We start from the raw sequence: 27,854 nt of genomic DNA on the forward strand, positions 1-27,854 counted from the left end.
CTCCTATTTTAATCTGTGAATCATTTATTAACCTGTAATAATGCCATTAGTTTCAACTTCAAAAGTTTTATAAAGAAGAAAATTCTGTTATTTTCATCCTGTATGCCTATTTTCATGTGTAGTTGTGTAAAGTTCGTATTAGCTGGTATTTATATAGATCAAGGTGGTGGTAGTAGTTTGTAGTAACTGCGTCGCTTTAATCTCATCCAAAATCTAAATCACATCCCCGCCGCCTTCACATTTCCTTATAACTCTGTAACAACTAGACTAAAATACTGATCAGTCTGGCGTGTGTCTGTTGCAGGCGGATGTTAACGTTTTGAACACTTGAGCGTGGCTGCTGCTGTTCAGGATCCTGCAGGCTGGAAGTGGATCGAGGTCTCTCCGTTTGGTTTCCAGTCGCGTCCTGTGCGCTGTAGGACGCACCGCGATCAGCTGAGCAGCGTTTCCCTCTGAGAGGAGGACTCGCTGAGCTGGATCAGTCTCTTTCTGTGTTTGGACAATTCAGCTCAGTTCACCGCCGGATCCGTTTTTACATGTTTTTTCAAAGTGTCCTGCATTGTTGGCTGAGATGTTGGAGATGCTCGATGCGCAAGGATGAACACAGGTGAGATTTTTGATTTTAAAGTCACTGATCATATTACTTACCTCAGTTTGTGTTCTGTCTTTAGTGGCCTATTGATTTTTTTTCCATTAAGTTGTAATTTTAGTCACATTTTTAGATATTTCTGCTCCTTTTCTTAGCGTCCCAGTGAATGAATCCAGCGACAGCAACAGGATGTGAAGCAAATAAAAAGTGTCCTTAACGCCGCTTTTATTCATAGGAGAGGGCAGTGCAGTGTTGGTAAATTATACACTTGATATCCTGCTGATAGAATAGGAAGATGATTTAGAAAGAATGAAGCTCATTTTGGGCGTGAAAACTCAAATAGACCTCTTGAATCCTCAGCCAACCCAAGCTGCCTTTTATCAAATATTAACTGCAAGTATTGTAGTTTTAGATTTAGTCATAATTGTCTAATTTCAGTTCTTTTTCTGTAAGTGCTCATTTTTGGTCCACAGGTTAAATTGATTGAATATAAATGAATTACAAAATTGTCCCTTGGTGTATATAAAGTATTCTTCTTAAAGCAGTAAGGCAGCCTGACAGGGGTTTCTCTCCCTTGAATGGCAGGAAGTGAGTCAGGGAAATCCCTTAGACTTTTCTGTATTCTTTCTCGAAGGGTGTTAAAGTGCACATTTCTCCATTAAAACCCTTTATTTTATCTTTATGGCAGCAAATTATTGCAATTTGAGCAGCTGTACTGTATTTTTAGGAAGCTTAAGCACCCAGCTAACTTGCACTGGTTTGTACTATAGATTGACTGTTTGTTCTTTGAGTTATTGTGAAGACAATGGTCAAACTGTGACCTTGCAGATATCTAAATGTGACACACGCCATTTTGGTTTTATTATTTGTGAATCTTTGAGCATTTTTAGGTCACAGGGACACAATACAAATGACCTGTAAGCTATTTTAAAGTGCATAATCTTACAGTTTCCTCTTCCTGTTGTTCTTTCAGACTGCACCAAACCTTCTGTTGCTCCAAAGCCAAGATTTGTTTGTCACGCCAGCCTGAAGCAGCCCCCTCCTCTAATGTCTGCAGCCAGGGGTCCTAAACCTTCTATAGCCCCAAAACCTAAAGTCATACTGGAGCTTAATGGCAACCAGGGAAGCTGCAGTAATGGCAGCTCACCGACTTCAGATAACGAGGTCGATGAAGAGCAGGAGACAGAGAACGGTCCAAACAAAGTGATTATAGACGCATTTAACGCCTACATCCTCAAATCATCACAAACCGATTTACAGACTGCGTCACAGGGGTCGGAGGACGGAGAGGGGACAGAGGAGGAGAAAGAAGAAGAAGTGATGCAGAAGATGGATGGAGACTGGATATTAACTGATAGTGCTCGAACTGAGGACTCTCTGGAAATACTTTGGGTGAGCGATATGAGGCTCACAGGTGACTCTGAGGAGGCGGTGGAGATGATCGACACCGACATGACGGAGCACATGGATGCTGAAGGTTGTGATGCCGGCGAGGCGCTGGCTGACACAGATGGCCTCTCAGTGGGAGACTTCTCTGTTAACAGCATTGATGAGAAGGCAGGCTGCTGTTCTCCTGAAAAACAAGACACGGAGGAGAAGCAGGAAAACAACCCAACCAGTGAGGACGGAAGTACAGCAGATGATTTAACCGAGTCTCTCACAGATGAGTCGGGTCTCCTCGTCAAAGAAAACACTGACACCCAACATGTTTTTCTAACAGAAGAGGAAGAAAAAGAAACAGCCTCTGACTGTGGTTTCACTTGTAACATCCTGAAGTTGAGGTGTGGCCATAAGACGAAGGAAAGGGATGAAAACCTGCAGAACATTTGTTTTAATAACGTTGTTCCTGAAGACCAAAAAAAGGTCTGTGATGCCATTAAGAAACATGCTGATTTAGTACGTGATCCAGCTCATGAGCCTTTTTACATCTCTTCAGAGGACATTATTAACAGAGAGTTGATGCCAAGGAGTGACAAAGCTTATGGACTACTGGAGAGTGGACTCAAACAGACTTCTTCTATAAACTGCAGTGGAGGATCATCTTGGAACTATAAGGAAACAGCAGAAAATGCACAATGTGTGGCCTCTGTGGATTTTGAAGGTACTGGTGATGGTGATGAGAACAAGGTAAGGACATGTCAGAAAAGGATGTCTGTGAAAACTGAAGAACTCAACAGTCACGCGGTGGAGGATGTGTTGGATCACTTGGACTGCCAGCCGAGGTTCAGGCTGGTCTCTATCTCAGTGCCAAAGGACACCGACACTTCGCTGACCTCTTCTGTGTCAGAAAGCCAGCTGCTGTCCCCAAATGACTCTGACGTCTTCAGAGACGAGGACGACCTGGAGGGTCACATTGTGCCATTTCTGGATGACACCACTGATACAGAGCAGGACATCAGCGATGAGCATGTTTATGAGGAGCCAGGTCACAGTTTGGAGGCTGATGGTGTCTTTCCTTTCAACAGGAGAGCCACGGGGATTCGATCCGGCTCTGTGTCACAACGGAATACGAATCATGTGGAGGATTTGGGAGTGCAGTTCATTCAGAAGCCCTACATGAGTGGATTTGGACAATCTGCACTGTGCAGCAGCCCCATGTTAAACTCAACACGGCACAAGAGCTACTCCAAACCTCACTATTTGTCCCTGTATCCTCGATCCCTCTCCATGGAGGGACACGACATGCCTCTGGGTGTCTACAGGGAAGGATCACCAAGACAGAGAGGTGCCTTCTGTTCGTCCGAAAGCTTCTCCAGGTGCTCGCCTCTGTCGTCCAGTGCTGTATCCACCCCTACATCTGTAGTGGATATCCCTCCTCCATTTGAGCTTGCCTACATCACCCAGCGGCCCATTACAAAGAGTTCACCCTCACTTCTCATTGAGGGAGACTCGTCAGAGAAAAACAGGAAAAAGAAATCCTCCATCAAGCGCTTCCTGATGCTTAAATTTAAGTGGAAAACAGAAAACAAGCAGGTGGTAGATGTCAACCCATCCTCCTCTAAATCGCCAGAAGAATCCAGCCACCACACACCCAGCAGACTGCTGGACTTAGATCGACACAGCATCAGTAGTTTACCACAGCTCAGCTCACTCTCAGCCAGCAAACCTCAAGGTTCACCTGATCCGGCCTCCCCCTTCTTGTTGTATAAGGAGAGCAAAAGGAAAGGGAACGCCGTGGCCTTCCTCAATCGCAGCGTCGTCCGGGTGGAGTCATTCGAGGATCGCTCTCGTGTGCCTTTCACACCTCTTCCCCTGACCAAGCCTCGCTCCATCTCCTTCCCCAACACAGATACCTCCGACTATGAGAATGTTCCTCCCATCAGCTCCGACTACGAGAACCTTCAGGTGCCACAGCGGAGGCCTGTTCGGCAGGCACCGTTCACAGGCTTCTTTGACCGTCCCAGCCGAGTGCTGTCCTCTGCCAATGAGACGGACGGTTATGTGGACATGAGCAGCCTTCCTGGATTTGAAAAGAAAACTCAGTCACCTGAACAGGAAACAGAAAGGTAAGTGAACAAGAATAAGGCTGCGCTCCAAATTGCACACTGTTTCTTTTTCTCTTTAAGTACGTACTGCAGCTTCCCTTACAAAGTCACGCAGTAGGCATACAACTTTTTCATAATATTGCAACTTAAGTTTTGACCTTTCACAGTCTTTAGTACGAAATCAGATGTCATCTGTCTCTGCGGGCACAATCTTGTTTATACTTGTGCAAGACATCATGAATATGTGACATAACTGACAGAGGATTGTGGGTGAGTGTGGCTGGAAAAGCTTGCTGGCTTACATATATATCTGACCAGATGTAGTAGGATGTTTGGATATTTTTCACATACTACTATGCCCTGTGTTGGGACGTATTAAATCTTTTCTAGCATACTCATAGATAGTATTGTAGCTTGGATACTGGAACTCATCCCATGAGTCTATTGCCAGTCTGTGAGACTGTATTTTCACAGGGTGTTACTTTGAGTTAAATGCTAATGTTAATATGCTCATAATCACAATGCTATGGTGGTGATACTTGCCATTGTTACCATGTTGCCAGCAGCTGAGATATCACTGAAAAAGTACAATTTTGGTCTGATGATGGTACCAGAAAAAAATATAACCAAAACCATATAATATCAACATCTGGGTTTCATGAATCTTTATATGAAATTTGATGTAAGTTGTTTAGCTGTTTTTATCAAAAACCAAAGCAATTGACTGGCCTACATAGAGAGAAGAGAGCCACACTGCTACCAAGGCCAATAATACTCATGTCTGTGTGTAAGTATGTATTCATGAAGATTGATGCTGCTGGACATAATATTAGTGAGTCTTGCCACCTTTTGCACTCAGCACAAGCCTTTTTTATTACATCTTGGCCACTGTGTGTGTTTAACAATGTCCCTAGGGAGAAGGATTTATAACTATTTATTATGTGCAGTCCCTTGATGCTGTGATCGCAGCGGACATGGATGTGGCGGTCAGTGGTACAGAGGAAGCTTCCCTCTTGCCTTGCGGTGAGATTTAATAAACTCCAGCTGCGATGTGTCTGTGTGTCGTTGGGGCATGTTGGGTGGGAGAGGAGGAAATGCAGGCGTAGGGGTGGTCTCTTCAGATCTCAGTAAAAACAAGCTGGTCTCATTCATAAATCATCTGTTTAGGTGCAGGAACAGGCTCCTCCTGGGCTGCTGTTGTGAGTAGAGCCTCTCATGTCCCCGTTGTGGTGCTATTTGTTGGTATGATCAGCCATGCTGGGCTGACATTAACCCATCCCCCCTGCATTCCTGCTGGCTGGACCCATATCATACAGGCTGCTCAACATGATTAATAGTCAGAGGATTTTGGAGTCATTGCTCATCTCCAGCCAGTCAGGAACAACAGGCTGAGATACAATCTCACTGTGTTCAGTAGTCAGCAGTTGTTCACCACAGAGCTTCTCTCTCCTCACGTTCACCATGTGTGTTGTACTGTACTTGCAAGTTAAACCGTACAACTAGGGTTCTAAAATACTGATTCTGGTGAGAATAAATATTGTATTTTGTGTATCCTCAAACTACAAATTCATATATAGGTAAAATACATCAAAGTATATGTAATACAAAACATTTTAACCAGTACTCTATTCTGTCGGTGCTTCTGATCATCAGTTTTAAGTGAGCAACATGATGACTTCATCCTCTCTGATTTTTTTCTTCCTCAAAGAAATTAATTATTTTGTCTTTGTAGACATAGGAATTTATTTCCTTTCACACTGGTGTCTTTCTCAGTGAAGCAGTCAATACATATTTCATTTAAAAAACAAAAACAAAAACAGGGACAATAATCAATCAATATCAACCTGCACAAAGTTAAAATGGGCACAATGGGCACACATGACTGTACAGGTAGTAATTACTTAGATTTTGGCAACCACTTGGCCATTTTGCCTTAAAAACATATAGATGTCGTGTCTGCTTTTTTAGGGTGTTTTCTAAATACAGACCTTTGTCATTGGACTGTTTTCTTGCTTCCTGTTGAAGAAGCTGCTGGACTCCCTACTACCTCCCTGTTACCTGTAAGGGAAGTTATTAAATGAATCATTTGATCTACTACACATCTGCCTGTAAATAGCATCTCCATCAAAGGGTAACTCAGACTTCTACAATGTTTGACCCTAAAATTACCCTGTTTAGTCTATTTAAATTCCCTATGAATTATTACTGTTTTTAAAGGAAAGGATGCGTGTTAAGGATTGAGAAGTTATACTTTTTTTGCTTATTTTCCAGATTTTTACCCATTTTGCAAAATTATAGCTAACATCTAGTAAAGTCACAAAAAAGTATTCATTTACATGTTGACTGTACAAATAAACAAGCCAAAACTGTACAGAATGCCCACCTCAAAAAATATGTATTTTTACAAACAATATTTTTTTCCTTTACAATGTGTGACCACAAAATCCAACTCTTATTGTATTTAAGTACCCTATAATATAATTATTTTACAGATATTTGACATTATTTTTACTCTTTTAACAGTTTTTAAACCTTATAATATTCCACTATTTTAACACTTTTTTTGGCAGTCTTGCTCTTACTCATCTTTTTCTCACAGTATTTCTATTTTATTGTATTTTTTTTTTTATAAAGGGTGGAAAAGTCGTTATGGCTTGAGAAAAACACCCAAATGATTTGATCAACTGTTATCAAAATAGTTGATTATCGTTCAGTCAATTAATCAGGTAATTCCTTCAGCATTCAGTGTCAATGCTAAACAAAAACAACCTTATGGATATGGTATATGATTCTCTGCAATGTGTCTCAGCCTCTAATGACTGTAATCACAGCACAGTAATATCAGGACGGACAGCAGAGCCAGCGGTTGAGGCTGTTAATTTTACAACAGCCTGAAGCAGCAATATTAGCAGATAGTTTGCAGATTGTCAGTGTCTTTATCACATCCACATTTTACTGAAAACTTAACCTAAGGAAAAAATAGAAGTAATGTTTTTTTAATCTCCGTCTGTAATTTATCTCCATAGATTTCGCCTTCAGCCTTCATACTAATGAGAAGTGACAGAGGCACTTCTTTGGTAGCAAACTCAAAGCCCAATATAGAAACTGTTCATGGAGTTCTGTGGTTCAGGCACCCTGGTATCTCATTCAGAGTTTGATCCAGTAAGCAGTAATGGGCCATGTAGCTCTAATGTGTCCTGAACTGCTCACATATGTTCTTCATATGTAGCTAATTTACATCTCAGTGGGGCTAAATCCACTGGTGCTTGGAGTGAAACATAGTGAGGCAATTGGTCACATAGAGGACTACAGCCTCATCAGTGCAACTTCAGGACGTGTTTTTATTTGCATAACTTACCTTCCCCACTGAGCTGCAGCCATTAGCATATTCATTCTGGTTCCCTGCAGAAGACAATCTCATAGCATAAAATACCATCATGTGTCCCTGGTTGGGTACAGTTGTCTCCTCAGGCCTTTCAGGATCATTTTATTGGTTTCTGCAGACCTGCAATGTTTTATCTTTTCACATTCACTTCTAACACTGAATATGTTTATTATAGTGATATTTCAATGTGCAGGACCGTAAAGGACTGCAGAGATGGCATAATTGCTTCAATGAAATATGTCTGATTTACTCTCACATGAATGGAGGTATGAAGATAGAATATAGATCATATTATAAAACTACTGTGGGAAATTGAGGAGAAAAAGCCAGTTTATAGACTAAACCACTGGTTCCCAACATCTGATCTGAGAGATTACCAAAGGATCCCATGAAAAATATGGTCCAAAATAGATAACATATATTACAGAAGAAAATGATTTTTCAAATACTGAAAACTTCTTTAGAAGTTCCCAAGAATCTATACTACAATTGGTAATTTGACTATCATGACCATAGCTGAGGGTTGGAGCGTCAACCACCTGGTAAATCGAGTGCTTCATTGAAGAGTGCTTCACTCTTCAGCACGATGGTTTGGTACAATCACTACATTACTACTGACACTGCCTCAGTTGATCACAGGGAGCAATCCACTGGTTTTCCCACAGAAAATCAGAATCTCAGCCTTTGTAGGCTCTCTTCAACAAATACACATGAACATAGGATTCAAACTCTGCTCTCCTCAGTGAAAGTTTTATGTTTATCCCATTGCATCGGTTCGAGACTTTGTTGCTCTTTATACCATCTGTCCTAATTTGTCAAAAAAAAAAAACTTTGAGTGGCTGAAATGTCCAGTCATGGGTGGAATTTTCCCAGGGAAGATGTAGTTTCTTCTAAAATCACTTGAATTACAATATGCTGAAAGGTAGGTTACTTGAGGAATTCTTGCCCAATGACCTACCCTAGCTTTAGTTGTTGAGCTTTAGATGTGCTGGCAGACAGTTTCTGTTTCCTTTGGACTGAGCTAAGCTAGTTGTTTCGTCTTGTAACAAGTCTAAGGTAAACTAAACAGCTACTGGCTTTAGTTTTCATAATAAACAGACACACCGCTAGATGGATATTCCAACATACCATGTCCACACTAAGCTTGGAGCCCATCCTGGGGGACCATAAGTAGTCACAGCTTCATTTTAAGCGGTCACCACATTGCATTTTTTAACTTGACTTTGGTTGACAGGAAATTGTGTTGGACAATTCCAAAGCATGAATTATGCAAAAATACCATCAGGGCAGCTTAATAAAGTCAGTTGTGTCCTGCTTGACACTTCACAATAATACTTTCACCTGTTTATGCACTCATTTAGTCATGTGTCAGTATTTTTTAGAGTTGACTGAAATGCTTGAAGACTTCCAAATTGTCAAATTACCATACTGTTTCTTAATGTGATTCTGCATACATATTGCTTAGCCTGTCTGCACACCATATTACATTTTGCTGCTGTTTTTTCTTCCCACAGTGCCTACACAGAAGCCTACAACGTGTGTTTGATGGCTGTTGGTCCACGAACAGGTTCAGTGGGTGATGGTGGGAGAGAGATGGTGGGTGAGGAAGACCTAGGACGCACCTCTGAGGAGGAAGATGGAGGGACGGACAACAGTTATGACAGACAGGTTAGTTCTCACAAATGCATGTTGAGTTTGAGTAGAGATGTAACTATTTATGTTTAGAAAAGTTAAAGTGTTAGAATGGCAGAATTCTAACCTAATATGTTATAGTTCCTGTACAAAAGGCCAACTTTTTAAATCGTTATTCCTTATTCTTTAACGTCTGTCTCTTGTTCACTCTCATTTTTAAAAGTCCACTGTCTATTAAAAGGTAATTTAATTAGCTTAATCTTATACCATAATTTCCACAGAGTAGGTGTCACATTTTCCATTAAGTAGAAATTAAGACGATAACAGAAGAACAGAGCAGAGTAAAACAAAGTAAACTGTTTTTCACCTTGGGCAGCAGCAAAATTGCCCTCCAAGCTTGGATTTTAATGCAGGTTAATGGAGGTTAATGGGCTACTGTTCATTATTTACAATTTGATTGCTGCTTAGAGATGATGTGCAGAGTGGAGCCAGCAATATTTGTTGAACCCGTGCCAAAATGCTTTAGTTTCTCCTTACGCTGGGCTTATTACATGTAAATATTATGATTGTTTACAGCCTGACGGTCGATCCAGAGCTTTTTACATCGTGAAAGAACTGGTAGACACGGAGAGACTGTAAGTTGAAAATATATATTTCTTTTCAAACATACCTATCTACCAAAAGTATTCAGTTGCCCACCACTATCCTGCTAAATTCTATGTTTATTTATCTGTCCACAGACATGTAAAGGCCCTGAAGCTGCTCCAGGAAGTAAGTGACTTATCTGTATCCCCTTTTAATTGACTAATCCAATATACGTCTCGTGTGTGTCCAGATATTCAGTATGGGTGGCAATTACATTAGTTTCTACATTGTGCTACAGTTTGCTGTTTGAGCCCTTTCCACTTGGAGTTACATATAAAAGAAATGCAATTCATATATTATTGTTTGACATGTTTTATTTGCATTAACAATTAAAAGCTGTATAGTGCAGACACAGTGTGATCTGTGTAACTCCACTGAAGCAGTTTGAAGTTAAATACCTTGCTCAGGTGAATATCAGTGGTGGTGATAAAGATGGGGCAAATCCTGCTCTCTCATTTTGCTTCCTGTTGTGTAGGGATTAAAACAGTGACCTAAACCACTGATGCTCCAGTGCTCCAAGAGATGATGAGATTCTTTGATATAATAGCTCCTGTGCTCCCCGCCGCCAGATAATATCAGCTATCCTATGGCGGAGGAATGGAATGAAGACTGGGGGGAAAATGCAGACTTTGGAGAAACTGCAAGCTTTGTAAAAATGATGTACAGTACAAGAACGAGTCCTACATGTCAATGTGAAAACAGATTTCGACAAAGTCATGTCAGTTGATTGAAATTATAAAAGGTCAAATAAGTGATTAATATTTAAACACTTTAAAATGACTCACCTAATTTTACACAGGTGCACACCATAGTAAAATGTAGATCATCCGAGTGGAGTGAATGTGTCTCAAGTGACTGTAATATAAAGACGCCTGTATCTGGAAGGTCCAACCACTGGTGAATCAGTACTTCTGTCTACCACCACATCATAAAGACAAAAGAACACTCCAAGCAACTTTGTGAAAAAAAATATTTAAAAGCATGAGACAGGAGATGGATACAATAAAGTCACCAAATATCCCTTGGAGTACAGTTAAATCCATTATTAAGAAATGGGAGAGGGGCAAAGAGGAAAGCCACTGTTGAATAAAATTTGTATTGAATCTTTACTGCAGTTTGCGATAAGGCATGTGGAAGACTCTGGGGTCAACTGAAAGAAGGTTCTTTAACCTGCTGAGATCAAAATTAAGCTTTTTGGCCATTAGACTTAACGCTATGTTTAGTGGAAATGAAACACTGCACATAATCATAAACACACTCATAAACACACTGTAACCACAGTGAAGCATGGTGGTGGCAGCATCATGATATGGACATGTTTCTTGGCAGCAGACCTTGGAAGGTTTCTAAAGGTGAAGGGTAAAATGAGTGCAGCATTTATAGGAAGTAGAGGGAAATCCTGGAGGATAACCTGAAACAGTCTGCAAGAAAACCAGAAAAGATTTGTTTTTCAGGATGACAATAACCTGAAGCATATGTGCATCTAAATACTGCCTTGAAGGTGGTGAATACTCACGCAATCACTTATTTTACATTTAAGATTTTTAATGAATTGGCATTACTTGGTAGAAATCTGTTTTCACTATTACATGAAATAGCCTTTTTTTGTAAATTCTTGCCCAAAAGCCTAATTAAATTGACCTCGATTTAATGTTGAAAAACAATAAAAGAAGAAAAATGGGGCTGAATACTTTTTATAAGCACTGTGACCTAAACTATAAAATAACATCCATTCCTCTACACTCCGCCGTTTGCCAGGACTTTCGGGAAGCAGTGGGGTCGACGGTTGGGGATGAAGGGGAGCCTGTGTTGGATGATGAGAGACTTCGAGAGATTCTCAATGAGCTGCCAGATGTTTACAGCCTGCATCGCACGATACTGGCTGAGCTGGAGAATCGAATCCGATACTGGTGAGACGTGGCACATAATCTAGTATTGTTAAATAGGAAATACTGACACAACCATACAAACACATAATTTCCTACAATACTCTTTCTTGTTCCTCCATAATGCTGCTCAAAAAGCAATCTGATATCTTAGACATGCTGCTTCCTCTTCATACTCCTGCTTCTATTTCTTCATTCAGGGGGGAGAGACAGAGGATTGCAGATATATTCCTGTCAAGGAAGGCAGAGTTCCTGGTTTTTACCACTTACATCGGACACTATGATCGAAGCATGAGTTTACTGGAGGACAGCTGCCGAACTTCGTCTGCCTTTGCAGCCATCGTTCAACAGTTTGAGGTCAGACCTGCAGTGCTTTTCAAACTTCAAACGTGTAAAACACAGAACACTCTATATAGTTTTGTTACGGAAGGTAGCTCCACCTTTCTCCTAATTGAATAGTGTATTAAAATTAAAAATAATCTCTGATATGAATGAATACCACATCAGAAAGATGTTCTTGTAGGAGAGCACACTGCCATGAATACATTTTTTGACCACCAAGCTTCCTTATTGTTTCCTGTGCCTACATTTTAATGTACAGCATTTTTATCATGTAGTGAACCTATTCTAGACTGAAGGATATCTTTGTTCTCCCTGAGGGGCAAATCATTATACAGTCAGCAGTAACCACATGATCCAAACAATAATAAACAGAAAACAAATACAACATAAAATCACATTGAGTTATGTAAAAGGCCAATGACATCAGAAACAAAAGAGCTTTTGCTTCTGTTTGTTGTGCGTGTTTGGCAGATTATATTTGCAGCTAGACAGTTGCCAGTTGGACTGATCTGAATTGACTAAGATCATCCAGGACTGTACAGATGAGAAAGATCATTCAAGTTCGTGGCCACACTTTTGTTGTAACCTTTGAAAACCCGTTTCTGTTTTTGAGGGTAAGTGACCAGCTGGCAAAGCAGAAATCTAATATATAAATGCCATAACAAAAGACAGTTGGGTGCATTAAGTGTGAGCGAGAGAGAGAAAAGAAAACCTTTGAAAGGTGTAAGCAAAAGTCAGGAAGCTAAATAGATAAAAGTAAAAATTTAAAGCAGCTGCTACATTGCTTGTGGCAGTTAAAAAAGCAACTTCCATGTCACCCAAAGGAAAAATATAGATGCTAAGAACTAATACATTTGCCGTGAGCCTTCAGAACAACAATTTAAACACCAAATGTCTCTTAAAATTTATGTAGGTTGCATTTCCCAACAGCTTTTTTGGGCTCAACAACATCGTCAAACAGATGCCCTTTAGTGGGGAGTTATAATTAGCCTCAATTAGCAGAGCAGACACAAGACTGTTTTTCTAACCAGTCAGCAAGAGATGTTGCTAGAGAAGCCAATAAAATAAGTTTAAAACATACAATAAAGGCTATAATGATTCTCAGCAAAAAAAAATGTAATATCACTTCAATGTCGACAGTTTCATTTACAGTCTAATATTATAGTCAGCTGCTGCGTTGAGTGTCTTCCACAGTTCAGTGTTAGGACTGCTTTTTTAAATCTCCTCGGGGGTTGGTGGCACAGACTATTACAGCCTTTTGTAATGGTATAGCTGGATTATAGATGAATATCCAGTGGCACTGTGTGTATTTGTTTCATTTATAGAAGGAGGAGTTTTCAATATTTTTGCCTCCATTTTATAGACCACTGAGGACAGGAGTTGGCAGGAATTCTTTGCAGAGCTGGGCATTTTTTTTTTACTTCTGATTTAGGAGCACCGCTGTTTAAAAGTCCTCAGATTCTCTTAAGCACTTTGTATATTGATGCCAGTGTAGTAAGCTTTTTTTGTTTCCCTTTTAAATGCGAGACTGCTGACAGAATAGTTTCCCCATACTATTGAGTTAGATGTGTTTGTCAAACTCTGACAACTGTTTTCAATATACTGTTAAGGACCACAAAAACCTAAAGCAAGCCCCAACATTACCACCACCTCCCCTGATACTTGGTAGATCATCCTCATGCCACAAAAACAACCCTGGTCCTTCGGTTCATGGACTCCACAAGACCTCTGAATTGTTCTGTGGTGTCTGGCACAAGGACATTATCAGCAAATCTTTTGGGTCCTGTGATATGTGGGTTGGGGCGTCCCTGGTTTGGGTATGTTCTGGAGCATCTTGTGGATGCATGATTGGACTGGGACCTGTTGAGTTTGCAGGTTAGATTGAGGCAATGATCTCTTTGTCGTGTTCCTCAAGCTATTCCTGAGTAGTTTTTACAGTGTAGCAGTTTGTAATGAAGACGTTGAGGAGTTTGTGCCATGGAAAGTGTACTTAGTCTGTAACAGTGTTTAGGTGGATCTTATGTGCCAAACACCTTTTTCAGATATACACTCCATTCCATTGATCTAATAACAAGTAAACATCTTGGCTTCATGTCTGAATGAGCGCCCTGCGTTTGTGTTGTGCTGGCAATCTAACTAGGTTGCACCTGGTGACATTTCTGTGTCACTTTCAACATGGCACAAGTCTGAACTTTGTGTTGTCAACTTACCAAAATGGCACATACCGCTTGAACTTGTGGAAGACTTTGTTCACATTTCAGCACCAATATTGGCGGAAAAGCCTCACAGAAAGACACAGTTTGCTCACCAAGATCAGAAATACCTATCCCATTCACTTTGTTCTACAATTTCACATCTATTTCAAACTGAAATGTTCATAAAATGAAAACCTTACTGAGATGAGGACAGACTAACAACTCAGGTTAATGAGTCTCACTAATAAAAAATGTAATCTGTTTTTAACATAACATTAACAGGAGCTGTTTGCTGTTGAGATTGTTGCTTCTAGCTGTTTATACAGTAAGAGTTTTCTGAGTGAATTAAATACCTGCAGTATCAAATAGCATCTCGAAAGAGAGAGAGTTGTGCGCATTGTTGCACAATAACTCAAATTGGTCCTCACAAAGTTATATGAATAGTAGAATAGACAGACAGAAGTATAGACACACAAGCAGTTGTGTTTTCATCACTTCAAGGGACATAATGAATTACATTTATTGGAGACTTACTCTACATATAACACCTGCCTAACCCTTACCTTAACCTTACGCCAAATTTTCTAACTAAAATTTAAATATCTATATTATAGGGACTTGCTTTTTGCTTGTAAAAGAAAGTCGGGTTCTCAAACCATGATTAATACGAGTAAAAAAACACACACACTGCTGTGCTGACTGGCAGTCTGGGTTATTGGCCCTTGTTCACATTTAAAATATGTCTTCCTCAAAGGTCCACTGTTGCTGTATAATTTCCTTGTCAGTGCAACTTTCATTATCTTGTCAAAGTATTTCACGATTTCATTGAGAACGCTCGACTGTTTCAGTTAATCTAACATATTGTTTGGCTAAAGGTCATGTGAATTTCTCCAGTAAATGTGGCTCTAAAGGGCAGCAGTGATTCATAGAAAATGTTAAGTTTGTATTTGTCTGGTTTGTCTCAGGAGCAGAGTCTGGCAGGGGAAAAGGTTTCTGTTAAACACCAGCTCCTGCAGGTCATCGTGCGTGTTGCTCAGTATCGCATGCTCCTCACCGGTGAGTCAAGGTTTCATTAAATTACAACAAAGAGTATCCTTCCTGAATAAATAATTTATTTCATCGAGCATGGTTGTATACTTTACTCCCTGGAGACATGGATTTCTTTCACTCCTCTTACAGATTATCTGAACAACCTCTCCCCTGATTCCCAGGAATATGAAGACACCCAAGGTACAGTAAACATGTTGCAGGAACAAACATCAGTGCAAACAGAGGCTGCCCTGTCCACCCTCACTCTCAGCCACAGGAGACTCTTGCTGGCCTCTGTATGTGGCTCTGTGTGTTTACTGGGAATTTATTTGTGCTCATTTGGCATGAAGACATAGCCATGAGAGAGCCAATTTAGATTTCTTTGTTTGTGGTGGAAACCCACCAGACAGTCATTCCAGCTCTCTTCTGTCTGAAAACTGTAATGTGTAATTCATGAGAAGGCAAGTTGCTGCAACACTATCTCTTGCTGTATCTCTGATAAGGGAGCCACCTCAGTCCAAGTATGTGGACACGTCCAGACTCCTGACTTTGTAGACTAGAAATAAAGATACATATCTTTAGATGTTGTGGGTATAGTCATGTCTTGATATATAGAAATGCCTTTCCTGATCCCGCTGCCATTGTCCTGTTTTATTCAGCTGCTGTAGCGATCGTATCCGACATCGCAGACCAAGTAAATGACAGCTTAAAGCATGGGGTAAGTCACATATGTAACTCTTGAACCCAACAAACAGACTTTTGCCAGAATCCAGAATCATATCTCATTCAGATCACACACATTAAAGCACATATCTGAGAAATTCATGCAAATGTAGCCAACAATGTAAGCTGATATGCCTATTCAAGCTGGGGAGTTAACTGCTTTCTTTTAAATGTTGTGTCACTATAGATTTGATTCAACTAAAAGCACATTTTAACCCCAACAATAAAATTTAATGATATTTAATGTTAGAATATAAATATGAAGCATATTTAGCTTTACAATACATTTAGGAGGTCATGGTCTGGCCATGGATTGTATGTAAGACATGGATGCCTTGTGACTGACAAGTTACTATTGTGTGGTTGTGTGTGGTGTCCACTGACATGTTTAATATTTACAACACACTGATATTCTTTATTCAGTCATATAATGTGGTTCAAACATGTTGTGGTGTAGGTAGAACACCCACAGCGATTTTATAATGTATGAATTTTTAAGGGTGGCAATGTTGACTGAAATATTTCAACAGCCATACTAGATACACTAGAAATCTTTTTCACAGAAGCCATTTTGACATAAAATCATACGTACACACAGGTATTACCAGACACATTAATAAAACACAAACCTTCATTAACATGATTAGAAACGTCTGGGTTTACTTACTGTATCATGTTAAAATGGCTGCTGTGAAAAAGATCTATTGGATAAATTAAACTGAAATTGGGTACTCTAGATAGTCATGTTTTTTAGATAATATATCCTTGTGACTTTAATGATCTTTTCACCTAGTGTTGTCATGAGATTGACATTTGTAGTTTTCATATATTTGTTAATGGTTCAAAAACATTAGATAGACTGACGTGAAATTTGGTATACACATTTAAAACCATTATCAGGTGCTATCAACAGGTCAGAATTTTGATTTTGTGGCTTGTTTGTTTTGGTTTATGATCAAAAATACTATTAAACTAACTAACCTCAAATGTACTTTCTCTAAAATGCTTTGTTAGCTTAATAACTCTTGAATGTGTTTTTTGAGATAGAAGACAAACCACGTCTCTCCAATTAAGCTGTTTATTTTCTAAATATCAGTGTCCCAAAAGAATCTTGTACAATTAGCTTTTCTGTTTGGAACAGCCTCCCAGAAAAGGGTAAAATCAAAAGTGAACACAACATTTTATTCAGTCTAGTATTGTGTGAAAGGTCATAGATATAAACATCTAATTCAAATACTGAAATGTGATTGGCTTAAGGCTGGGATAAACCATGGTTTAGACTTAGTTCTCCCATTACTTGGTGCACAGATATGTCTATATCTCTTGGCACATGATTCATCCAATCCCCAGGAGTTGCACCTTGTGAGGCGAACCCTCCTGCAAACTTTTTCCCACTTTCTACCAGTTTGTATTACTCCATTGTTAGCTGAGATGTGATGCAGCCATTAGTGATATCTCATAGGGAGGATGCAGGTGTCCCTTAGGGAGGATTATTATGGTTTTCTCCCTCAAACAACCTTGAGCTCGCAGTTTCCGTAAAATTAATTGTTACATTATAAGAAAGTAGGAATGTGTTTGTATCAAGGCCAAAACTCAATCTTTGTTAGTGTGTGCATGTGTAGAAGAAGAAACATTTTTTGTACGCGGCTAAAACTTTCCAGCCTGAACTGTCTGTGTCCATCAGAGCTTTGAGTTAGTGCTTAGCTCCATCTCTTCCCTTTTAAAGGTCAAGCATGACTCATGGATTCATTGTACATTAAATGGTTATTATTATCAATATTATAACACTCATATGTAATATCAATTTCAGTGTTCAGTTATTAGTACCTTTGTGAGATAAAAATCCTAACAAATTTCAGTGTTCAGTTATTAGTACCTTTGTGAGATGAAAAATCCTAACATAACATAACAAACTAAATTAGCTATTATAGTAAACATATCTGTTAAACATTAGCATGCTGACATTGTCATTGTGACATTGTTAGCATGTTGAAGTTGGTTAGCACTTAGCCTAGCTCAATGCACCACTGTGCCAATATACACACCTAAAGCAACATTTTCTGTAGACTTTCTTCAGTAGATACTAGAGTCACGTGCCAAGGAGTGACATTTCTGCGTAGTCTTCCACAGTAAACACTACATGTTATGTCTGTCTGATTCAAGTGATAACTGCTGCATGCCTAAGAATAAAAGGAGCATATCAAAATAAAAAATAGTTTGACACGGACAGGAAAATGATGGCAATGCTCTTTCATCCCTACTTTTGTGTCTCAGGAGAACTTGTTGCGTCTGGTCAACATAGAGTACAGTGTTCGTGGCCAGCGGGACCTGCTTCAGCCTGGCAGGGTAGGATTCTGATAACAGCATTGTTTCTGCCTGAATCTTGCCAGCCCACCCTGTTTGCCCTGCACCACCCCTGTGCTGCCCTTTACACAGTCACTGAGCTGGGAATCCCCAGCCAGCCTGGTCTAAAATATCATTAATTGCTGCAGATGCCCTCTATGGATCAGTTTGATTTAATCCTCTTTTTCTCCTCAGGTTTTTGTGAAGGAGGGCACCCTGATGAAGGTCAGCAGAAAGAGTCGACAGCCCCGCCATCTGTTTTTGGTAAATGCTGCTTTGTGGTTTTAGTTAGTGGTACACAGACACATGTGCGAGTGTCTTATTATTTTTAATTTCTTTACATTATTGATTGCTTAATCAGAATTTCTTCCATAGCCTATAATAAATCAGTCTATAATATACAGTCAGGAATTCTCTGTCTGGCCTATTTCTATGTCCAGACTGCGCTATTAAGAGCAGGGCTTCCTGGCAGGATGTTTCTGAATGCTGACTTCCTGAGTGGGTTCTTTACTGACAGCACAGGGAAGGTCAACATGAGCTCCTTTTGAACTGAAAGATCCATGTAGAACTTTCACAATGCTAATCGTGTCACCTAAATCTTAGCCTAATATGTCTTGAGCTCCTTTAACGTAGAGTCACGAACATGATGTGAGAGATGTGAGAGTTAATTGACACATGAGGAGGAAGGGGACAAGGATTTTATTCATTAAGTTGTATGTAAAACTATGTAATGACATCATTTTGGTTATTCTTCACCAACTGTCAGAGATGGTTCAACACCACAAGATTTATTTCCTGAAGGACACAGATGAAAAAGAATAAATTACAGGCGGCACTAAACATTAATTTTGTAAAATCATTACACAGAGATAGTTCTAAAATATTGTAATCAAGAGAGATTAGAAAATGAAACGCCTTCACAAATTATCCATAGAGCATCATCAAACTGCATTGCTTTCCCTCCTGTGGAGTTTTTGAAATTTGTGGTCTGGGCTCAACACTAAAAAAGCTCGTAAATGCCTCTTCTTCTTGACAATCAATGCTGCAAAGCTTTTGTTGTACCGGTTTATCCACCCAGACGATGATCACGTGTTATCGGCTGTTATTAATGCCAGAGAGAATATAATAAAGCAAGTCTGCAGGAGCTGGCAGTTTGCTAAAAGAAGGTACTAAAACACACAGGGACAGAGAGTAAAATGATGCGTTGGAAAAATAATGCAGAGTTTAATGGCGCAGGTTGACATCAAGTTTGATATCTATTTACTGAAGTATCCCACTTATGTTATATCATGAAGATTAAAGGTTTTAAATCCATGGATCTCCTCCATGCATGATTTTAAGGTCCTAAATTGTGCCTCTTTTCAGCAAATTAATGAAAGTCTCACGTCCCCAGAATGTGTCTTAAATTTGTCAGATCAAAACAAAGATGGTTCGTTTTACCATCACTGTGGAACCCTGGTTTTAGTGCTGTTCTAAATGGGCTGCTCCAGTGTCTGTAGCGCTGCTGGTTAACATGTCGTCTTATCAAGCTGAAAACAGAAAAAGGAAAAAAAGTAAATGAGAACAACTTTATTAGGAATTTAGCAGTCTATGTTTGCACAGAGAGCAGGAGAGAAGCAAACAGATGTAAACAGTGGCTCAATTTTGGGTTGCACTTCAGCACAACAGGTGACATGAAAACACAGTGACCTTTCTGGTCCTTTTTTATTGGTTTCAAACCATTCTTAAAGTTTCCACCTTTTCTGATTGTGGCTCTGCGTTACAATTTCCACGGAGCTCTGACCTATGTGTATACAATCAGTGGCAGAAATAAGCGTCTTCATATTCTCACAGCTTTTATCTTACATGTGCAAGTTTGTAGGACACACAAAACAATGGATTTTGACTGTATGACACCTTTGATACACATACATATTTAATGCTGTTCTTGAAATAATTATGTGTCTGTTATGTATTATCTCAATTACGCCCTACATTATTCCTGTTCTCCATCATTGTAAAATTCTAATTCTGTGAATATGTAAATATCTGTAATTCCAAAAGTTTAAGTGCAGGACAGAGGATGTCTCCTAGTGTATTGTGACACTCCTCTGCAGCTGCAAGAGTCTCTGGTTGGTGCATGTCTCAGCTGTCCACACATCATATAAGAACATGTGAATTAAAGACGTTGTCAGCACTCTTTTCTTGCTGAAGCTCACAATGCTGTCACGGCTGGGTATTCCGTTGAAGAATATCCGTAAGACTCTGAGGACATTTATTTACTGAAGCTGAAAATCAAAACTTGCCACCTTCAGCAGGTGAATCTGAAAACAGTCTTCTATTGTCAGAGTTTGCACATACATACAGTACATCAATCTGTTGAACATCTAAATTAATTAACGTTGAACATATTTCATATGGAGGAGGATTTTAAGTTTCTGCCCACCATTTAAAGTGGAAATGGTGGTGGTGGGTCATTGATTTCTTTGAGAGGGGAACTGAGTGGGTACGGCACAGAGCAACTTGCAATTATTTCTACTGTGTAACTCAAAGTGTTCAGTGTTCTTCTGAAAGTAAGCGCTTCAGTGTAAATTTTCCAGCTGAATCGCAAACTGATAGAAATAGAGTTTTGTGTTAACCAAGAGTGACACCTCCTGGAGAACTGCTGCACATACATGACATGAATGAAGTCAGATCAGCTGATTATGTTATCTTGTTTGTTTGATCCTTTTATATGGATATAACATGCCCTCTGTATTCATGTAAGACTCATCTGTGCTGCAGATTTAGTGTTATATTTGTGTGTTCTCAGATGAATGATGTGCTGCTGTACACCTACCCTCAGCAGGATGGGAAGTACAGACTGAAGAACACTTTGTCACTCACTGGGATGAAGGTCAGTCTTTCATCAATCCACATAATGTTCTGATCTTTTTCATATTTCATCAAACATTTATTTTTCTTCAAAACTTCAAACAGTTGACCTGAATTTTAAAGTCTTTCTACCACATATACATGAAACAGCCATGGAATTTTCTGTCTTTCTGTCTGATCTCTCATTTATTATTTTCCTGACTGATTATCCAGGTCACTAAACCCGTTATGGAAAATGCCCAAAACGTACTGAAGATAGAGGGAACAGACATCTCCATCACTTTGTCTGCAAGGTGGGTCACACTGTACTGTGTCCTCTTAAAATGATGGATATTATCTAATAATGGCAGTGACAAAAAAAAAAAAGATTTCTCCATCACAGAAGTCTAAAACCTTTATAACCAAAAACTTGATGTGTGTTTACTGCTACAGCTGATGTTCTGCACATTTTGTCTTGGAAACCTCTGAACTAGCATGGAAAAGATGTAGTGAGTTTGTGTGGTTTTTTTGTAGTTCCTTCCTTGAAAGAGAAGACTGGTTTTACACTCTTAATCGTGCTGTGACTGAACATACAAGAGGCTCTTCAGCGTTCAGCTGCTCAGGAGAGGTGAGCAAATCCTGCCTCCTAACAGATGATTCCTTTTGAATCATCTGCCAACATTTTTTTTCCAATCATGATTATGCGCACCGACCAGAATGATACTTACGTCACACCTCATGGCCTGCGTGTGCATGTATGTGCGCTCGTGTGTATGTGTGCATGTGCTTGTGTGTGTGTGTGTGTGTGTGTGTGTGTGTCCTAGGCCAGAGATGGTCTCCGGCTGTCTCTTGGAGAAAAAGCTCCCACTCTTGTTCCCGTCTCACAAGTGATGATGTGCATGAACTGCACCTCAGATTTCAGCCTCACTCTTCGCAGACACCACTGTCATGGCTGCGGAAGAGTGAGTCACGCACAAAACACAGTGCTTGAACAGACTGTACCTTTCACCAGTGTGCCAAATGCACTGAATATTTTTAGAGCTTACTTAATGTACATGTTTCTTTTACGTTGTTTGACGCAGATTGTTTGTCGGAGCTGCTCCAGGAACAGATATCCACTGAAATACATGAAAGACCGCATGGCTAAAGTGTGTGATCACTGTTACAGCGAGTTAAAGAAGAGAGGTGAGAAAACTGAAGACATTGAACTCATTGCCAGTCTACCTGTGAGTTGATTTTTTTTTTAGTGGTCATCATTATTTTAGTGGGAATTGCACCACAACATAGTAGTGATGAGTGGATCGACGCATAACCTGCAAGGTCGGGCAGGTTCAGGCAGGATTGGGTGGATTCCGGTAACTGTAATAGAAAATATCACCGGTTGAAGTGGGTCAGGTCAAAAAATGACAAATCAACATGCTGACTTAGTCATAGATGATTTATGGAAACATTGAGTACACACACACCCTCTGGTATACTCTGGTTGTTAATAATCTACAATTCTGAACTATAAAGCAACCTACATCTATCACACGTCTCTCTGCAGCCAGGCTATAAATTATTAAGGTTGATGTCAAATTTATTTATGAAACAATATGAGTTAACAAATGCTGTACAGTTACACTAACAGACCATAAAACACAATGACTAAAAGACAAATCTGAACGAAAACACAATAAAATAGTGAAATTAAAAGACACAACACAAAAATAGACAAAAACAGAAGAATAGAATTGAAGAATAGTATACAAAAATAAAAATAATAGTAATGTGTAGTCTCAGAAGAGCAATAGGAGACATCCAGCTGCCTGCAATATTCCTGTAATATTTCTGTAATCATTTAATAGCATCTGTGCTGCTGAAAACAGACCCCAGACCAAAGATACCTCTATAACAAAAGAATTTAGGGGAGACATGACAACAAATAGTTTTTACTATAGGGTGTTTCAGTGTAATCTGGGAGTGGAGCAGGTAATGTGACCGAGGAAATGAACCTGTGTTGACCGCACTGCACTCAGCTGCTACAGTTATAATTGAAGATCATGCAACTGAACACCTTGTCATCGTTATGGTTACGACATCCTGCAGTGGAGGTTGTGGGTCAGGTCAGGGGGTTGATTAGTGTATGTAGGTGGTAGGGACTGGCTCTTGTAATGTGTCAGGCATTAAAATAACCAGAGCAAAAATATGTATATTTGATTTCAGTCCATGGAAAAATGTCATACATTGTGATTTGTTTTTCATGGTTTATGCATTAGTTCAATGTTCACTGTGTAATATGTTTTAGACATGAGTTAAAACCTTGAGTGTAACATGCTGTATAAAATCCCGACTGCAGCCTTTGCAATTTGCTAACTATATTGTTTCAAATTGTGATTTAGATTTGAAAACAATTAATTGTTCAGCCCTAGTAAACACCACGTTATTAGTGTTATTTTTAATGTTTAGATCTCATTGTCACTCCTGCATATCCACACATTCATAACAAAGCTGCTTCTGCTTCAAGATTACAGTCAACCAGTCATGCTCCAGAGTTTGTCACTGTAGGTTATAGTCTTGTACTTGAACTCCACTTTAGGTGAAAGGAAGTTGTTTGTCTTTGCAGGAGGAGATGTGTCTGCACTGTCAGCCAAGGGTAGCCCTCGGGTGAGCCGCTCCAGTCGTCCTCTCTCTACTGTGTTCCAAAACATTCATCCTCCAAATATTTGGAGACATCGGAAAGGCGCCCTCTCCTTCAACCAGGTATGTTTACAAAATGTGCCTTTCTTTCTTGTTACAGTCCTAGCACTGTAAAGATTGATGTGTAGTTTATGTCGAAGACAGCTATGCCATACATTTTTTTGTTTGTAACATTGCTATTGTTTTGCAGGTGACGGTGTCAGAGGAAGGCTCCATTAGTGGCAGTCTACAGCGGAGCAAGAAGAGCAAAAGGAACTGGAAGAAACTGTGGTTCCTTCTAAAAGACAAGGTGCTTTACACCTACCGAGCCGAAGAGGTGAGGGGAAACATGCACTCCCCTTTAACCTGAGCTGCACACATTCACAGTTACAGCCATCTGCTGAATAAAAATTACTTTATGTGTTGTGTGGTAAAATCAATTCTTTTCCCCTGATGAAATGTCTGTCTGCAGGAGAAGGTAGCATCAGAGAGTTTACCTCTGTTGGGTTTCACAGTGAAGCTTCCAGACAGGCCAGAGAGAGACGAGGAGGCCAGTGTCTTCCAGCTTTACCACAAAAACACTTTGTATTACACTTTTAAAGCTGAGGATAACTACACAGCCCAGAGGTAAGACACACAATTACATGATAGCTGATTATAAATTTTTAAAGGGAACAAAACTGTTAGTCATCCTGCAGTTTGAAACACTGTACTAACACAAGGACTGCTGCTGCAGTATATGGATGCTGTTCCAGGCTCACCTATAAATGCCTATAAAAAGTCAGCTCTCTTGGAAGTTTTCCTGTATTATTGATTTTCAACACTGAATCATGGTCAATTAATTTTTACTTTTATGACGAGATTTTACAGAAAAGCATAATTTTCACATTAAATCAAAATATATTTCTACCAAGTAAAGTCAGTTAATAAAAAAATATAAAATGTAAAATAAATGGTTGCATACATTGCCTAATTCAATGCAGATGCAACCAGTTTGTGCTAGAAGTCACACAGTTAATGAAGTGGAGATTATCTGAGTGCAGTGAATGTGTCAAGTGATTTAGAAGAAAGGCACCTACATCTGATAATAACAAAATTGAGCTTTTTGGCATAAGACTAGATGCTATGTTTGACAGACACCAAACACTGCACATCATCAAAAAACACAATCCCCACTGTAGAGCATGGTGGTGGCAGCATCATCATCATGATGTAGGGATGCTTCTCAGCAGCAGGCCCTGAAAGGCTTGTAAAAGTAGAGGGGAAAATTAATCCAGCAAAGTATAGGGAGATCCTGATGCATTTTGCAAGAGACTGTGTCCTGGGAGAAGATTTGTTTTCCAGCAAGGCAGTGACCTGAAGCATACAGACAAAGCTACACAGAAATGGTCTATAGACAACAAGGTGAATGTTCTGGAGTGGTGCCCAGCAGAGTCCAGACCTCAGTCCAATTTAGAAATGTGGGCAGACTTATAAAGGGCTGTTCACTCTCAATCCCCATGACATGTGACAGCTTGAACAGTTTTACAAAGAAGAATGGGGATAAACTTACTGAGCCGCTCTGTAACAGCAGCCAAATGTACATCTACTACATACATGAAGGGGATGAATACTTATGCAATCACTTATTTTGCTTTTTTATATTTATAATTATTTGCCATTACTGAATGTAATGTAGAAATCTGTTTTAACTTTACCATGAAAAAGTCTTTTTCTTCAAAATGCTAGTCAAAAAACCCCCAGTTAAATTGAACATGATTCAATTTTGAAAAGCAATGAAAGGGGAAAACATACAAGACTTACACACTGTAGGTCTTTGCCAGAGTAAATAACTGAGTGATCGGTTGCTATTCATAAGTTATGCTCTCTGGGATAAAAAAAAGTCACGTTTAAGTTTATAATTTTCACATTAGTCACTGAGTTTTATTTCACTCCTAGATGATCACATAAATTGATGTGGAAACATGAGCATCACCAGATTTGGGGTTTCAGCTCTTTCTCTGGAGGCTGTGTTTACAGAAATAGAAATGTTACATCTTTAGGACAAAATAGTAATTTTTTAAATTTAGGGCAAAGCTATAAAACTAGCTCAGTTAGTAATGTAGCCACCTGTCCTCCTGACAGGCAATGAAATGGTAGTTTTTAGGTAAATCAGTCATTTAGCAAAGCTACCGCTCATTCAGTGTTTTTCCTATTCTAATACCTGCTCCTTGTACAGGTGGGTAGACGCCATGGAGGAAGCCACAGTTTTATAGAACCAGCCACACTGGAGGGTTTCTAAAACAGAAGTCTGCTGCCTTTCTCCTGCTACAAACTTGCGTCCTTAAAAATGACTGATTGTGAAACCAAAAAGGAACGATAGGGAACAGACACCACCTTATCATGTCTGCAAGTGTGGAACTGGCCTTGCTAGACAGGAGAAAAGAAGACGCTGTGTTCTTTGAGAGGGGACACATTCACCTACTTCTTCAACCTCCAGTGTCCCCTGCCTGCTGCTGAAGCAGGTGTGATGCTGAGAGCCACGAGAGGCGTTGGCCCAGATACCTGCCAGAGTGGAACAGTACATTGATGCCACCTGTAATTTCCCCCAGCAGTTGATCAGCATCACTCCTCCGAACCACATGAAACATTGTGGATTATTTTTACACTCTGGAAAAGAAAAATATTCTATAATTGAACCTTTATTTTGGAGAGGTCAAATATTTTAAGACAGCATAAATAACTCATTTAAAAATAACTGAACAAAGCTACGCTTGCACACACATTTACTGTAATTTACATGGAAGCTGAAAAAATAGTAACACATTTCAGCCTCACTGAGAGATGCCTAAATGTGGAATGGCCTCATCTTTAGTTAAAAATGAATTAGTTACGCCTTCATTCATCATGTGTTCTTGCACTGGATTTGAAGCATCCTTATGACTAATACTTTAAAGCGCAGGCTGTATCGAAGAATGAGTAATTTTATACATGTAATAGTGCCATGTATTGTATTGTTGGAAATGATATTGCCAGTGAATCAGTAGTTATTGTGCTTTTTGAACTGAACATGAATATGAATATGAGTGTACCTCCAGCAAAGATTTCCAAAATGTGGACAGGAACATGCTTAGTATTTTAAATTCCTATAATAAATATACTGTAATTTAGAATTTGTATAAAGACTCCTTATCCACTGTGCAAAGATATGTTGACATAGAATGAGACATGAATCATTGATTGCACTGATCTACTTAATCAGTGTCTTGGAGTTTGTACTGTACTTAATGATTTATGTAGTTTATTTACAACACTGGAACTTTAAAAGAAGTAAAGGAGGTTATAATGATGGGAACACTGTCTGTGTTTTCCCTTTTTTTCTCCTCATGTCCTCTAGATGGCAGGTGGACTAAACATTAAATGCTTCCTTGTAGATTGATCTCAGCACATACATTAAAAATGGAAGACCAGTATTTTGCTGTACTCTTTGCAATCCACTTGTAGCATCTATATGAAAATAGTGTGTGTGGGCTGACATGTGGATCATGTGTGGCCTGATCTGATGAAACTGACAAATGACGAATGTTTCAGATCGTACTCCGATCTGCTCGGGAAGACACCGGGGACGGAGTGATACACAGACCAGTCAGCTGTGCGGCCAAAGAAAGGCCAGGCCTGCTCTGCTTCTCATCTCCCCCTGAGGCTTCCTGACCCAGAATTATATCAGGCAGAAAGTTTGCTTTCTGGGGCTCCTGAAAAGTTGCAGACACCTCGTCCTACATAGAGGACAGATCATTCATCACTCTGTTCTCCCTCTTTAGCCCCAGTTCTGTTTTCTCCCTCCTCTTGTGCTTTCATCACATATCTCATTTGGGTTTTCTTGGCCCATGTTGCTAATGGTTAAAACACAATACACTTACTACTTACAGACACTTTTTCTAAGTATTTGTCATCCCACACTCAATGCACCTGTTCCCTCTCACTGAATCCTTGTAATGGAAAAATGTATCTTTTTTGTCTGTCAGCACATTTTGTAAATGCAGTCAAAAGTATAGTAGATTTCTTTTACAAATAACTAAAACTGAGTAGCTGCCAAATGTCAGGAGTAAACCAGCCACTGATACACGTTTA

At 39.6% G+C, this 27,854-nt stretch overlaps 1 protein-coding gene across 2 annotated transcripts; it reads left to right on the forward strand.

Annotated features, from left to right (window-relative positions):
- The first annotated feature begins 345 nt into the window (after positions 1-345).
- LOC111566614 (FYVE, RhoGEF and PH domain-containing protein 5-like) lies at positions 346-27,854 on the forward strand. 2 transcript variants are annotated; one of them, XM_035946836.2, is made up of 21 exons: positions 346-607; positions 1,563-4,095; positions 8,974-9,127; positions 9,668-9,726; positions 9,832-9,862; positions 11,495-11,646; positions 11,823-11,979; positions 15,125-15,215; positions 15,339-15,389; positions 15,848-15,906; positions 18,186-18,257; positions 18,450-18,518; positions 21,046-21,129; positions 21,321-21,400; positions 21,621-21,714; positions 21,911-22,048; positions 22,169-22,271; positions 23,692-23,828; positions 23,956-24,054; positions 24,217-24,371; positions 25,963-27,854. In XM_035946836.2, the coding sequence occupies exons 1-21, from the start codon at positions 598-600 to the stop codon at positions 25,997-25,999; spliced, it is 4,365 nt and encodes a 1,454-aa protein (XP_035802729.2). In that variant the 5' UTR covers positions 346-597; the 3' UTR covers positions 26,000-27,854. The 2 variants fall into 2 exon arrangements, with proteins under 2 accessions (XP_035802729.2, XP_023123076.2); XM_023267308.3 differs by having other exon boundaries at positions 347-607; positions 23,956-24,081.

The sequence above is a fragment of the Amphiprion ocellaris genome, chromosome 5, assembly GCF_022539595.1.
Source record: "Amphiprion ocellaris isolate individual 3 ecotype Okinawa chromosome 5, ASM2253959v1, whole genome shotgun sequence".
NCBI lineage: Eukaryota > Metazoa > Chordata > Actinopteri > Pomacentridae > Amphiprion > Amphiprion ocellaris.